This window comes from Lygodium microphyllum, chromosome 14, assembly GCF_053477565.2.
Source record: "Lygodium microphyllum isolate KBCC chromosome 14, Lygodium_microphyllum_v1.1.10, whole genome shotgun sequence".
Classification (NCBI taxonomy): Eukaryota; Viridiplantae; Streptophyta; class Polypodiopsida; order Schizaeales; family Lygodiaceae; genus Lygodium; species Lygodium microphyllum.
In genome coordinates, this window is record NC_141148.1 from 106,068,064 (window position 1) to 106,084,848 (window position 16,785).

At 40.6% G+C, this 16,785-nt stretch overlaps 1 protein-coding gene across 1 annotated transcript; it reads right to left on the minus strand.

The window, feature by feature from the left end:
• Positions 1-6,242: 6,242 nt before the first annotated feature.
• On the minus strand, positions 6,243-7,026 carry LOC148025945 (germin-like protein 9-3). The gene has a single exon (XM_087692163.1). The coding sequence runs from the start codon at positions 7,005-7,007 to the stop codon at positions 6,360-6,362; it is 648 nt and encodes a 215-aa protein (XP_087548289.1). The 5' UTR covers positions 7,008-7,026; the 3' UTR covers positions 6,243-6,359.
• Positions 7,027-16,785: the final 9,759 nt, after the last annotated feature.

A 16,785-nucleotide genomic window follows, 5' to 3' on the forward strand; every position in this document is an offset into this window, starting at 1 on the left:
CACTAGAACTTGCCGAAGATATTCTAGATATCTAGTTAAATTTAAGAACCATCCTGTAGAGGAAGCACAATGGATGCACGCTAGAGACTTAAATGCTTTCCCCACTCTATTACCTCCACATTGAGCTAATAGCAATTGAGGTCAATTGCTATCCCACCCCGGGGGTATGATGCCAGGAGGCATATTTCACGTTGGATTCCGTGCCACGGTGGATTTCGTGAGGTTTTACGGTGGATTCTGTAAACTTTGATGACCGGGGCTCATACACAAAGTGGATTCTTTGTGCGAGAAGTTGATGGGGACACCTGTCCTTTTCGGGTGTTTCATTAATTTAGTGTGTACATGGGTGATTTCATAGCGGGTGATTCCGCAAAATACATATTAAATTTAAAAATGTTTATGAGTTTAGAGTGCACACTCGTAATAAATTAAGGTTAGGATTTATTTCTAAGTATTTGATTTATTTATGTAGCTGAAGACTGTTAAGTATTCACTTTTGTCGGTTTAATTGTATTATTTTACTAACGATTGTGAATGCTTCAGTTGATGTGTAGAGATAGCAGCAGTGGCAGAGGAAAGCATTGGAGGATAGCGAGTATTCGATTTATCATTTATATTTTGATGGGCGCATACCTTAGGCATGGCACCTATATTTTGTCACGCCTATTTATTGAGGCGTTGGATATTTATTATTATTTTTTATGCGCATGGGCGCACGATTATGTTATTTCTATTTGGACATTGTATTGGGCATGCCAAACTCTTTCGGCACCACCCATTAGCTTTATTCCTATTTTGTGTTAAAGAAAACTCAAAAGCTAAAAGCTTGCTATTTTGTAATTTGGGCTATTATTTGAGCTTGAAGATGAATAATACATAAAATACATGCTTTGTGGAGCACTCACACAAGGCATGGGGGGAGATTGCACCCAATTGGTCTCTTATTCATGTTGTTCATGCTTTTTACCTTGTAATTTATGCAAAAAGTAGAGTTCTATTGTTCTTGGGTACCTTCCGACATTCACTACGCGAGCATACAACATCCGATCTGCACACCAGGACAGTAAAGTCACATTGCATTGTGACAATCTTAATAACATGATGTTGACTAGCAACCCTGTCTATCATGCTAGATCCAAACACATAGAGATTCATTACCATTTCATCAGGGAAATGGTACTTGTAGGACAGATTGATCTACTTCATGTGAAGATAGAAGACCAAGTAGCAAATATCTTTACCAAGTCACTTGGTAAAGATTAATTCATTCATTTCAGGGAGCTACTTGAAGTACAACAACTAGTCTGAGCTCCAGAAATGCAGTTTGAGAAGGGGGAGGATGAGCTTAATTCTTTTGATATTGAAACACCTCATCCATTGATATTGAGGTGAGGCCAAGAAAGAAGAGATAGAAGATCACTTATATAAGAATATTTAGATGCAGCCTTGCTACCTAAAATTTTTTCCCTCTATAACTGTCCCTATTTGAGTTAGAAATTTACTCTACAAGCGTCGCTATTAATGTCACTATTTTCGTCTCTATTAGAGTCACTATTTCCATCGCTATTAGTGTCACTATTTGCGTTGCTATCCAAATTAGTGATGCAAAAAAAGCAATGCTAATAGTGACGAAAATAGCAACTCTAATAACGACGAATTCATCGCGTCGCTAATAGCGATGACGGGGGTATTTTATTCCATGAGTAATTCTGTCACTTTAAACATCTTTGTTGGGTCCATAATAGTAAATATATTTAAAATTCCATAATATATTTAAAATATATCAATATATTTAAAAGTCCATAATAGTTTGAAGGATCTCAAGAACAATATGCGTATTATGGTTTATACCCTTATATATCTTTATGGTGTGCTTCAAAATAGTATGTCTACAAAAGGACAAATATATCTTGGCTAAGTAGAAATTTTGCAAAAGAGGAATTGAATGACATTATAGGAAGGCTTTGGAAATCTAGATAGTATGACCATAAGGGTGATATCATGAGATGTACTACACACCCCCAATCCTTGGCTTTGCTATAAATATCAAACCATAAACTCTTGCTTTGGACTTTGATTATAAGAGACACAAACTTAAACTAGGCCTTTGGATTGCCTTGGATTCTGATATAGGTTGTTTGACTTTTAAACTTAAGGTGCAAGTTATAGCACATGAAGAAGAAAAGGAGATAAATGTTACATCAAATTGAAGTTTAAAGGATATAAGGGGTACTTTGGAGCTGCTAGACAATACATCCCCTAGATATAAGTTCAAATTCAATGTTCTTTCTCTTGTATGAGTTGTTTGCCTCCTACAATTGTAAGTTTTGATCCATAAATATGAAAACTTTCTAGTATCTTATCTTGTTGGGTGACATTGTTAAAAGTATACTATTCAATACAAACATATAAGTAATTGTAAAGCAAGTTTTCTTTTAAATCTATAAAAAATAAAACTATTACATTTAGTATCACTCTCCATCCACAAGTATGTGCATCACTTTGTAATGGTACGTCTTGTTAGAGAAAGTTGTATGGTTCTCCACGATTAGCAATATCCTCATATGTGGTGTCCAAGAATACAGTCATGAGCCTACCAATACTATATTCAGAAACTTTTAAGTAAAATAGAAAGTAAAAATAAATAAATAAATCACCAAAAAGCAAGTAACATTTCATTCAATACACATTTTTGCTTGAACATGGATACCATTTAGAGAGTTCATGAGGATAATTTATGTAAATATATATAAGCCTCCAATGTTGTCTGTAAATCAAAATGTTAGTAAGAAATAAATATAACAACAAAGAATTAGTATAAGCATATCTTTTGACATAATGAAAAAAGATATGGTAGTTTGTAATGGAATCAAAAGATTTGAAAAACATTGCTATTTTTGAACTAGATCTCGAAAACAATTCCACTGATAACAGTGGATCAATAATAAATATACTTTTAGAGATATCTTGGTTAAGAGAAGCAATCAATATCCTAAAGCCAATAGCAAAAAACTATAGCACAATCATTCTAAATACTTAAAATTTTAAGAATCAAAATGCCTTACCTTATGCAACAATAAACTATAGAGTATAACAATTGCAACAACATTTGTCAATTTTTTTCTTACTTGGCACACTTAGAATACAACAAGTGGAACCCTATGTTATCAAACTACCATATTTGGATATAAAAAGCCTTGTTTTTCTATAATTTGAGAATAAATGTGTGATTTTTAAATATTTTTTGTTTCTTAGGTCATTCCTAACATAGTACTAATTATTTATAACTTTTAAATATTTTTTCTTTTTTTTTGAAAAATTAAGCTATTTATTTAATAAAAAGTAAAAAATCTGATAGAAAATGTGAAGTGTTGAAATTTTAATTCAAACCTTCATTTATCCACCACTAAAATAAATATATCCAAACTATAAAAATTAGAGCACTTATGATTAAATTGCTTATGCATCGTAATATGATTGAGGCACCGTGTGGAATCGAAGGACACTTAAGATAGCTACTAATGCAATTGAAATATCCTTCATGGATTTGATCAATGTACCATGGATATTCTTTTCCATATCACTCTCACCTCTCTCTATCCTAGTCCCAACCCCTTCTCTCATAGGAATTTCCATTATGTGTGTGGAAAGGGAGGAGAGAAAGATTGAAATGTACAAGAGAGAGAAATACTAAAAAGCTAGCATTCTTGTTTCTTTAATTCATCACTTGAGAGTGCTATCATCGCATGAAGCTTGATGAGTAGGCTCTAACTATGTATTTTAAAGTGCTAAAGGAAAAGAATAAGAAATCAAGTGGCAAAATTCCATCTTTTGCTTCCATATGTCTCTTTTCTCCTTCTTTCTCTCTTCATAATGACTAGTTACATTAAAAAGCTCCACCCTTTTAAATCCTACCCAAGTGCCCCTTCGAATTGAACATGCCTACTTGATTTTGGAGTCTTTTACAGCCTCCTTGGCTGCCCACTCCATGTTTCTTCATAAATTAAGGTGTTTTGGCATGAAACTCCACCTCAGATGTGTTAAATTAATGTCCAAATGAGGATTGGACACTTCTTCCTTGTTTATAAACTTGATTTTCCACTCCCCTTTGTCTATACATTTAAAATGACCTACATTGTATGCCTGAAATGCTTTGAACAAACGGCCACTTGGAAGCTTTAAATCTTCAATTTCCATTGAAAATGCCTTATAGATTCGCAAAAAATTATCTAAATTCCTACAAAGTGCACCTTAAAATCCATATTTGAATAAGCTATCTTCCTTCAAAACCTAAGAGTGATAATATTAACAAGTTGCGTGCTTTTGATTCGTGTTTTTTTAAAATAATATTAGCAAGCTATGTGCTTTACTTCCAATTAATAGTGCCTACTACTTGTGTTTACTTTTCTTCTTAAAAGTAGAGCTAGCAAGCTGTGTGGTGTGCTTTTCTTTCCTACTTCATTCATGATAGCAGGGCGTTGCTCATTCATGCCCCTATCATCTTCATTGTCTCCACCTACTCACACCCCTATCATCTATAATATGTCTATATATAGCATGGTAGCACTCTCTATATAATCCTATTCCATGTGCTTAGTTGACACACTTTTGGGTTTTTCTATTCAATCTCTATGTATGCTCTTTGATGTTCATGTCTCTCTCTTCTATTTTCTCTCCCTCGAGTTTCTCATCTTCCTCATGGATTTCAACAATTTACATGTTCTGTTTAGTTGCCAATGGCTTTAAAATTTCCCTCCAAATCAAGCAACAAACTCCTAAATTGGGCATTAAAGCCCCAAATCAAGCAACAATAGCTCCTTGAATATGGATACATATTTCACTTGATTTGGGGCTAGGAAGATCTATATCTTTTTTATTGGTAGACACCAAGCACTAGATTCAATATACACCTCAAATCAACATGCTCCTTGCTCCAATCTGTGCTCAAGCTCTAATACCAAATGAAGATGATCGAGGTCTTAATAGATTATGCATAACAAAAGATAGATGGTCTAGATAGAGACAAAATAGTCTTCTTTTTCTCCATTCTCCATACTCTTTTCCTTCTTTCATATTATTCTAATTGAGATGCAAAAGGGGATAGTATCTCTCACATTGGCCTTTTCTTTTAGTCATTTAATGCATATACTTTATATTTTGTTACTCTCATACATAGACTTAGGCTAATGGTTATTTCTCATCGCCCTTGGTTAGGATACCAAGCATGCGATATGAATTAGCTTTTTTACATGTTTTTGAAATTTCTTTCAAGTAGTGTCTTCACTCATTGTATTCAACCATTCTTTCCATGTTAGGTATTCAATTCTATCGAGGGCTAGAACCTTTCCTATTTATAAAGTTAATATCAGCTGTATGCTTCTACTATGATGATGTGAACGAGCAAGCTAAGAGTTCCTAAGAGTAGTTATAGAAGAGGTGATACGACATCTTTATCTCCACTTGTATAAGTCAAGAGAGACCAAAGCATTGTTACTCAAGGAGGACCAATCACATAAGCATTTGAAAGAGTAGGAAAGTTCTTAGTAGCATAGAATAGACATAATGTAAGAAACTAAGCTTTACACAATTTATGCTTAGGCCAACACATACAAGTGCTCCTTTATTTTCATGATGCTTCCTTTGAAGTATTGTTTAAACCTTGAATTCATAGCTTGTTAATTTGTATTTTCTTCCTTGGAATGCGGATCAAAACATTAAGAACATAAATACAATTTTCACTTTGTTCAAGGAGGCTACAAAATATGTTGATTGTTTCCTTGGTTCATGCTTTACATGGCTATGGTTTATGTAAAAAGATCAAGACTTATAGAAATCCCAACTTTAATTTGATTGTTCAACATCTCACAAGGATCATACATCTATGAGACTCATAAGCATGGAACATATAAAAGTTAACTCCAATAATTGTTTCTTGAGTGCAGTATACAAGTTTAAAAGATGTGAATGAGCAAGAGTGAATGGTTGAATTAGATATGTCAGGTGAGAACTCTAGATGGGAAATTAATCATTCCAAGTCCTTGAATTGAACTAATCCATTTCAATTTTGGGCTCATTTTGGGTGATAAGGTTGATTTTCAATTGTAGATACTATGTGATCTTTATCCAAATAGTGCGCAATAAAGTCAAAGCAAGAAGACCCCAGCTGTTGAGAGTTGCGAGCAATGCTCTAATACCTGAAGAAATCTTTGCGATAGGAAGTGTGAAAGACACGAGTAGGCGAGGCCTGAGACAACAGGATGCGAGCGAAAGGAAAACCAAAGTTATAAGGTAAGATAGGGTAACAATACGCGAGTCATCCGTTTGGAAGGCAAATACATGAACCCGAACGTGAAACCCTATTACACCATGAACGGGTATTGGAGCTGGGAGAGGACGGAGTCGTCGATCTGGAAGGCCTGCTTGAGGATGGAGGGGTTGATGTGGGAGCCAAAGAGGGTCGCAGGCAGGGAGACGACTCCGGGGTCGGAGGAGCTGAAGGAGGCGAAGGCGCGGGCGGTCTTGTGGCCGCTGAGATTGATCTGGAAGTGGACGAGGCCCTTGGGGAACACGAACAGGTCGCCCTCCTCCAGGCGCTGGACGTAGAGGCGGTTGCCCGTATCCACAAACCCCACGTGCAGGATGCCGTGCGTGAGGTACAGCAGCTCCGTCGCGCGCGGGTGCGTGTGCACCGGGTTAACCGTCTTGGGCCGGAACTCCAACACTGCGCCGGATATCCCCAGGCCCGACAGGGCTGGGAACTGCTCCACGAAGGCCTTCTTCACGGCGAACTGCCCCGCCCCGGCGCCCGCCCCACGCCCCAATCCGTTGAACGTGAAGAACCCTCCGTCTATCTCCGTCAGGTTCATGCCCTCCGGCACAACGAAGTCCGTCACCGCCTCTGGGTCCGACGCCCCCGCTAACAGGAACGTCCCTGCTAGCACCGCTACAGCTACAGCAGTGGCTGCCATCGCTGCAGCTAGTCCCCGCCCGTGATCATTACCGGCCATATTACTGTGGAAAACTATATGCTCACTACCTACACTGCTCCGGCGGTCGGATCTGCTGCTGCAAAACTTTCTTCAATGTACAAAAAATTATGCTTTTCTATGTGTCTCGCAATGAGAACCCGCTGCAGGGAACTTGCTCTCAATGCAAACTGTGATCCTCACCTCGTCGCTTATATCGCCTCACCTTTAGATATCACTATGCCGGCCGTCGCCGGATTACCATCGCTCTTCACCAGGGGAGCCGTCCACCCACGCGCAGTTCCTCAATCCTAGTATTTTGTCGAATGCGATGCGATACTTTTAATAATGCGGTTTGTATTAATGAAGGTGTCACATGATATACATCGTCCTAGGAGACGCTTCAAACAAAGTAATCTTAGCCTATGAATAGATGACTTCCTACAAAGAGCTTTGAGATAAGTCTCAAATTTACAAAACAGGATACTGATAAGCTTGCACTTATCAATATCAGCAAGAATTTGGCTATCCTATGTTATCATATGGTTCTAATCGCAATTGCTGTGACGACATTTCAATGTCTTGCTTTCACCTCCTACAACTACCCATAATCTCTAAAAAGAGCACCTTTGGCATCTAGGTTGGACTCCAACCTTGCCTTGTCTCAACCGAATGTCTAGGCAATCAATAATGCGGATCATCTTCTTATACTTAAGCATATAGGACACCAAGGAGACAGATTAAGGAATTTACTATGTTGAAGATATATATAGCTCACCTTATCTAGACTAGATCTCACCTATATATATGTAGATTGTGATCAATGTGATATAGTTTGTGGGAGTGTACATGGTGTGTCTCTTCTCTCTCTCTCTCTCTCTGATCTTTACATATCTTCTCTCTCTATGTCTCAACATGGTATTAGAGCTATCATGATCGGCTACAACCAACTTCTTGAAGAAGATAATGAGAAAGTATACTTATGACGTAGTATGTCTTCAATTCTTGATTCATGTTCTTTTCATGCTTAAATTCGATATATTGTGTATGTTATGAGTATCTTGTATTCTGAATTTTAAGCATAGAAGAAGTTCACTCGATCATCATTTAGATTGCACATAATAGTTGAATTGTAGATATGCCTTACTTGGACACCCTAAAAGTTTCTATTTGGAGAACTCTTAAGGCAACACCTTTCTTCCTGTCAAAAGTTATGTTAGTTCAAGTAAATTGGACTTGAAACATGAAAACAAATAGGACAATAGCTTTTTGTACAAACTTCTATGATATAGGTTTTATCGCAATTACTCACTCTTGAGTTTTTGCTAAAATTAGCAAGATTATTATCTATTATTGGCCAAAAAGTAAAGATATAATGTTTTGGTCATCATTCATATTTCTCCTCTATGATGGGCCCATTTATTCTCGCACATGTTTCACCAATTTTGGATCGTTTTATTCCTGCCCATGTTTCATCTAACTTGGGTCTCTTTCTTTTGGACTATGTTTTTTGAACTAGATGTCTTTCTTTGTAGTATAGCTTTTGCATACAACTTGTTGTGTTGCACTTTCCTCATCATCTCATATATGGTATGTAGATTCTGTGATCTCATATTGTATGTATTCTCTTAGCCAGATATGTCAAATTCTATAATCGTCAATGGATTCCTTGTGGACAACATTCCATTCCTCACTTTCAAGGACATGGATTTATTGGATGCAAAGTAAAGATGCTGCTAATTCTTGAAGGCGACGACTTGCATGATATTGTTTTTGGTAATTATGAATGTCCACCTCAACCAATTCATCAGGCTCATGATAGTACCCTTGTAACTAAAGGACCTATCTATGAAGAGTGGAAAACTATTTATAATGGGTGAGATAGATGCAACAAAGTAGCTTGTCGGTATATTCTTTCTACTCTTCAGAATCTCTTATGCTTGATATATGTCATCTTTCAACCTCACAAGCCATATGGGAATATTTGAGAGTAAATTTTGAGAAGAAATCTATTACAAAAATACTTTATCTTTGTAGTAATTTCAGTGAGATATAATATAACATCGAAACTTCTATGACAATACATATTCAATCATTTAGGAACATTATCAGTCAACTTGCTATCGCTGGTAATGCCATTCCACGAAAGCCATTAGTAACATAGCTTTTTAATATGGTCAAGAATCCTATTTATGATAATATTGTTACCATATTATTTGACAAAGATGGGATCAATTTTGATCAAGCTTGTATATCTTTAATTGAATATTCACACACTACAAGATATAGACCTTATAGCGACGTTTAAAGCGACGAAAATACAAACAACAAAATTTGCCCCCGTCGTCGCAAAAAGCGTCGTTATTGACGACGCCATGGAATCGTCGCTATTTGCGTCGCTATATGCGTCGCTATTTGCGTCGCAAATAGCGACGCAAATAGCGACGGTTATTTGCGACGCAAATAGCGACGCAAATAGCGACGGTTACAGAGAGTTTGCGACGCTGATAGCGACGACAATAGCGTCGCCTGCAGTAAATTTGCGACGCAAATAGCGACGGTAACGGAGAAAAAAAAATTTTGTGGCAGGGCAGCTTGTAGCACTGTGTACTGTATGAGAGCCATACAAAATAGTTTCTGCACTGCTGCATACAAAGCGTTTGCAAACAAAAAGAATCTATACTGAAATCATAAAACTGATAGATGAAATAAATACATGATATCGCATAAAATGCGATTGGTACAATCATAAAACAATATCACTAATACATAGAAAATGTCTACATAGATCGGGCGACTAAAAACTAAAGGTATGTGAGCGCTAAGGATCCGAGGGCGAGCTACAAATCGTCGTCCCCCGAAAGCTCGTCCCTCTGCAAAGGAGCATCAAACGGATTTTGCAGAAAAAGAAACAACATATCAATCCACCATACAATAATGCATTAAATATCTCATGGTAACTACGGACATGAAAGATGAGAGACTTACTGGGCCGCCGCGTCTGTACAATCGGTCGATCAATGATCTGAGACCGTGCCTCTCTGCATATTGAGTCTCAAGGCCTTGCGGATCACGATTTGTAATGGAGTGCTGCAAAGAAAACAAAATGCTAACTGTTAGAAACATGATTGTCAGTACAAATAATATCTCAAAAAAACAAATAAGCAAAACAAAAGAGAAACTTACAAAGTCCTCCAAATATGTCCTGTGGCCGCCACTCCCAAGATGATGTACCGATCCGGCCTCAATTCGTGCCCTCGCCGCCTCCCGCTGCTGACTCCAACCTCCTGGCGAATTTGTAGCCTCCTCCCTCAGTCGGCGCCAGTCCTCTGCATCTAACCACTCGGGCTTTAGAGCCCCACTCTTGATTGCCTTGCGTGCGTCAGATCGTCTATGTGACATGTATGCACGCATGCAATCCATCATCCAGCCCGTAGAGAATCTATCCACTGCGGCTGGCACCGGGAACTCCTCGTGCAAGGATGCTACTATGTACTCCTTGCTCCCCTCCGGTATGTTCCTCCAATGATCCAGGACGTTGTGCCGAAAAACTTGTTGGCACAACTCCCTCATGCGAGCCATCACCCTCCTCCCCTCATCATTCATGATGATAGCTCCTGACCTGCCATCCACTAGGTATCCATAATCCCTAGGAGTGTGCCTCGTATGGGCCCTCTCCCATCTCCGTCCACGCTCCTGGGCATATCCAAGAGACCCCTGAACATCCGATGTATCGACGGGGGTACCCTCTCCCGGAGTGCCACTGAAAGGAGTGCCACCAGAGGGGGTGCCACCAAAAGGAGTGCCACCAGAGGGGATGCCACCAAAAGGAGTGCCACCAAAAGGCGTGACATCTGCCGACGGCTGCGCAAAAGCCGGAGTAACTGGAGTGGACGTCCCCACAGGTGTGACAAATCCTGGAGGTGACCGAGCTCTAGCTGAACGACGAGACGGAGACACCGCGTCCGTGTCTCCACAGCAGCACCCCCCTGATCCTCCTGCAGTCGCAGTCCCTCCCTCTGGCCCAAGTCGCGAGCGTCGAGATCGTCTGCTCGAAGCTGAAGCATTTGATCACACTGAAGCTGATCTAGCAGAGCGCCCTGACGAAGAACGAGACAGCTCCTGATCTGCTATCTCTCTGAATCTCGCGAGCTGATCTGGAGACATACGTGCCATCATCTCCTGAAACTCCTCATCGCTCATCCCTCGACTCATCCTGAAAATATCGATACCTGCAGAGATAAAAAATAATGTTAGAATAATCAATTGAAACTATACAAAGCGCATTAATATAAATCATTTTTGAAAAATCCATCTTAAAATGCATATCTTGTCTACCTTTATGGAAGATCTAAACAACGAATTGAGTAATACAATTCTCTAAGAATGAAGTATTCTATGGTCCCATGTTAATCTCCTGACATAACTCTGCATACACTGGAAGGTCGATAGACATGTCATCACAAAAGAACGAGTCTGCCTCGTTCTCAAAAAATTCTACGACTTCTGTATTTCCATCATTGTTAGCCGATGCGGGCTCCAAGCTTGCGGTGGCCTCCACCCCTTGTAATTTCGATCCCTCTATTTGCATATATTCTTCATCTATGCCTGGAACATCGCTTTGATCGTATACTCTCGCACCTCGAGGAGTTGAAGGTATAACATACCACCATCGAGGTTGTCGGGGATTTGGATAGAAGATTACCTGTTCACAAACACTTACAAACCGTCTTCAAACCATTGTGACATAAAGCATGCCGTATTACAATTAGCAAGCAAATGACTAGAAGATTACCTGTTCACAATGTGCCGGCAACACAAAGGTAGCCTGTCATCGTCCTTGAGCGTCCATAGCATTTCATTGTCTGGTTCCACCGTTGGTAGCCATTGTGAGATATGCACTAATGCCTCTGACACCAACCAACCCTCCGCCATGCTACCTTCCGGACGAGCTCGTTGTCGCACAAAGCCTTTCAGGGTTTTCATGAAGCGCTCCAGGAAGAACATCCATCGCGTATGGACAGGTCCGGCAATCTCCACTTCGTCCACAAGATGCACAAGAAGGTGAACTTGTATCGTGAGCATGCTAGTGGGCAGGTATTTCTCAAAGAGACAGACCGTCTCAACTGCTCCCCGCCTTGCGGATTCAATAGAGGACGTCTTAATCTCTTTCTGTGAGATCCATTGCACCAAAGTCGACAGCTTGTAAATGGCCCCGCAAATTTTTGGAGTTAGGCATCCCGCGATCGCGATCGGTAGGACAAACTGCCACAAATGAGAAAGCATTAAGAATAATGGTCACTTTTCAAATTTCAAAATGTCCACGCTAATTAAAATCCATTCTGTTCACAAACCTGACATATCTTATGCCAATCATGGGATTTTAGCCCAGACATTTGGTCATCTTTAGAAAATGCGGACCTGAGAGAACGCATCATACCCGTTGGAGTGCGGATAGACTTGATTACTTGCTTCACAATGTGCTCTTCTTTGGTAGACAAAACCCAGGGAGCGCGAGGAAGCTGCACTTCCCCTTCAGCACTCGACTGCGGCCAAAGCGCCTCCATCTTACCTACCTCCTTTAAATCCATTCGCGACCCTATAGTGTCTCTCTTTCCTGTGATGTGGTCCCATAGCAAGCTGCCCACATTTTTGAAAATATGCATGGGATCCAACAAGTGGTTGACCTGTAAGTGGGTCCAATATGGCAACTCGTAGAAAACTGAGAACCGTCGCATTCCATTTGGATGTGATTCCGGGTTTACCATTTTCAGCTCGTACCAGCTTGCAGCGTTCATACGTGCTGGAGGTCGTCCAAGAAAACCTTCCCTGAGTTCATGATCCTCCGGCAAGAAAGTGGCGTGTCCTTGATATACCATCTTCTTCATGGTTCGTGACCTTCGGGAGTCTAACTGTGGCCCACACAATGGACATGCATGATAACCTGAGGTAACGAGACCTGCAAGGCGATCCACGACCTAGTGAATACTTGATTGAATGAAATAAAATATAGATATTACCGGCGTGAACAAAGGTCTGCTCACCTGAGCACTCTCCCAATCCCGGAAAGTCATGCATCGTCCACATGAGAATGGCTCGAATGTTGGCTGACCGCCGACCATCACGCCTGCTCATATCTTGCACCGGACCCCCTTCTCCCACAAAATCTTAAGCTCATCGACTAATGGACGAAGATACACGTCCATATTTTTTACTTTGTAGCGGCCCGGGACGAGCAAGCTAAGGATGAGATGTCCTTTCTTCGTAGAAAGCCATGGAGGAATGTTGTAGTTGACAAGCACTATAGGCCACACACTGTAAGAAGTCGAGCGCAGACCGAATGGGTTCACACCATCCATGGCGAGACCGAGCCGAAGATTCCTTGGCTCTCGCGCAAAGCCTGGGAAGGTAGAGTCAATGTGGCTCCATGCGCGCGAATCTGCTGATATTCGTTGCACTCCATCCGTAGACCTATTCTGCACATGCCACGTTGTCAAGCTTGCCATGGCAAACGTGCGAAACATGTGGTTTATGCGGGGGATGAGCGGAAAGTGTCTGAGGACTTTTTGAGGGATGGTCTGCCCTTGCAAGTCCTGTCGATACCTGTGAGCACCACACTTTGGACATGTCTCCATAGTCTCGTATTCATCTCAAAACAATATGCAGTTGTTGATACATGCATGGATGTTATTGTAGTCCATGCCAAGCTTCCATAAAACATGTCGTGCATCATCACGAGACTCAGGCATGGTGTTTGCAGGTGGCAATATATGATATTTCAATAACCTGAAAAAATCATAAAACACCTTGAAAAATCCATCCATATTTACAATAATACTGTTTTTAAAAAAAACAATGAAGTCTGTATGCAAGGTACCTGAATAACTCAGTCACACTCGTATCGCTCCAACCGTATTTTGCTTGCACACTTAAGAGTGCAAGCAATGTCTTCAACTGAGATACTCGGCACCCATCATATAATGGTATGGATGCTTCCTCTCCAAGCGGGTCAGATGTCTCAACATCCATGGGAATCAATGCATCGATCATTGCCTCCATCTCAGGCTCCAAGATTGTAGGCAAGTCGAGAAGGTTGTCTGTCTCCTCTGGCATTGACGATATAGATGGGCCTTGCGAGTGGTCTATTGGCTCCTGCCATCCATCCATCGCACGTCCACGAACTCTTCTAATTGGCCGCAAAGGGTGCACTCCCCCTTGGGTCGAGACATCACCCCCCTGGACACAAAATTTGCCAACAAGACCCAATCTTATTGTGTATGGTTTTCAATTAGCTTGAGAGTACAATGCATGAAAAATGCTAACTTGAAAATACCGTTTGCTGAAAATCTGCAATCGCCTGATCAATAATCTCAGGTTGAAACTCGCCAAATCGTCGTACGTGTTCTATAGACAATCGGCGTTTTCGTCTAATTGCCAACTTGCATTGAGAGCAAGGACATGGGACACGCTGATTAAGATACGACTCACGGTCTTGAACAATAGGACCTTCTTCGTTTGCCATCTTATCTACATTACAGCAAACGAGGCTTAAATGGATAGCTTTTTGGAGATGTACGTCAACTTGCAAGTTGACCATAAACCTTGCATTGTATATAGTAGTCGAGAGTTTTTCCGATGTTATATCTCGGCCTTGTATCATGCTCGACGATTTGTTTGTCCCGGTAGATAATTTTTTGTTATATCTCTGCTTTCAGTATAAGTAATCCATTTTAAAATTAATGCGTGCCATCTATGAAATTTTACAACTATAGTAATAAAATTTATTTCAATCAATTCTACTCATAGTCATAAGACCTGAGAGAAATTATCCTATACTCAATTTAAGGGATCTCCACTTCTATAACAATAATTTTGGGTTAATTTTGATGAAGTACGTGGCCGTATGCAAAGCACATTGCATACCATTATCGATACGTATATTATCTTAAATTTCATTCCCTTCCCTCTCCCTCTCCCTCTCTTCCTCTCACCCTCTCCCTCACCCTCTCGTTCTCTTTCTCTCCCTCTCTCATTTCCTCCCTCCTCCTCCCTCTCCCTCTCCCTCCCTCTTTCTCCCTCTTTCTCCCTCTCCCTCTCCCTCGCTCCCTCGCTCCCTCTCCCTCCCCCTCCCTCTTTCTCTCCCTCTCTCATTTCCTTCCCCTCCCCCTCCCCCTCCCTCTCCCTCTCCCTCTCCATCTCCCTCTCTTTCTCTTTTTCTCCCTCTCCCTCTCTATCTCTCTTTCTCTCTCATTTCCTAAACAAGAAAAAAATAAAGTGATTTAAACATCCTCCAAGCAAAAGGGAGAGGGAGAGATACAATGCACTCTCCCTCTCTTTCTCTTTCTATCCCTCTCTCATTTCCTTCCCCTTCCTCTCCCTCTCACTCTCTTTCTCTCTCATTTCCTCTCCTAAACAAGCAAAAAATAAAGTGATTCAAACATTAAACAAGCAAAAGGGAGAGGGAGGGAGAGAGAGAATGCACTCTCTCTCCTTCTCCCTCTCTTTCTCTTTCTCTCCCTCTCCTATTTCCTCCCCCTCCCTCTCCCTCTCCCTCTATTTCTCTTTCTCTTTCTTTCTCTTTCTTTCCCTTTCCCTCTCCCTCTCCCTCTCTTTCTCTCTTACTCTCTCGTTTCCTCTCCTAAACAAGCAAAGAAGAAAGTAATTTAAACATTAAACAAGCAAAAGGGAGAGAGAGAGAGAGAGAATGCACTCTCACTCTCTTTCTCTCCCTCTCCCTCTCTTTCTCTCCCTCTCTCTCCCTCTCCCTCTTCTTCTCTTTCTTTTCCTCTCCTAAATAAACAAAAGAGAACGATTTAAACCTTCAACAAGTAAAAGAAAGAGAGAGGGAGACTCACCAATGAGATATGGCGAGCGTGGGCGGCTTCTCTTTGCAACGAGGGCTCCTCCTCTCCTTCGCGAACAACGACGGTGGCGGTGGCGGCGGCGGCGGCGGCGGCGGCAAGTCTCTTCCTCCTCTTCTCTCACAAAGCCTTGGCTCTCTCCCTCGCTCTCTCCCTCGCTCTCGCTCTCAAAAGGCGAAGAAAACAAAATGAAAACAACGCTCTGGTTTCGACCGCGCTTTTTTTCCCTGCGGCGTCGCTATTGGCGTCGCTATATGCGACGCCGATAAACGCCGTCGCTAATCGGCGTCGCTATTGCCCCAGTCCCTTGTAGTGACAATGGCAATATACAAATCAAAAGAAAGTTGTGATCTCACAAGAGAAAACACAATCAAAACAAAGCGACCAATCTTTACTTGCTCAAAGGTGTCCCTTTCCATGCTTTACATATAGGATTCATCATGGTGGTAACTTCTCTTGTCTCAAGTTTCCTAATAGACATTATTCTTATTGTAATAGAAATGGTTATACTACACACGATTGTTGAGAAAAACAATGTGATGAAGAACACAGTATTAAAAATCAACAACCATGTTTATTATCCAGATATTATTCTCCTTGTGACTACTGCAAAAATAGTGATCACCAAGCCTATCTATGTTTCAAGAGGCGTTTTGATTCAGATCATAATAGAGCATATGCTACTATATATGATAACACTGCTGGAGAAGCGAATTGTGTGAGTTATTCTATGTCTTAGGAAAGGATACTTCATGTTTGTGATGGATCTCTTTTTATTCTTGATTCTGGTGCTATGGAAAACATGACATATCAGTCTCAATGATTACATAAATATCATTCTATAATAAATTTGTTTATCTTGCTAATGACACAACTTGTTAAGTCAAAGGTATAGGTGATTTATATCTGGGTACTCTTTCTTTAACAAGAAGTCTACATGGAGTTTTACATGTCCTAGA

Coding starts and splice junctions, on each gene's coding strand:
- LOC148025945 (XM_087692163.1), bottom strand. CDS start 7,007: ATGGCCGGTAATGATCACGGGCGGGGACTAGCTGCAGCGATGGCAGCC.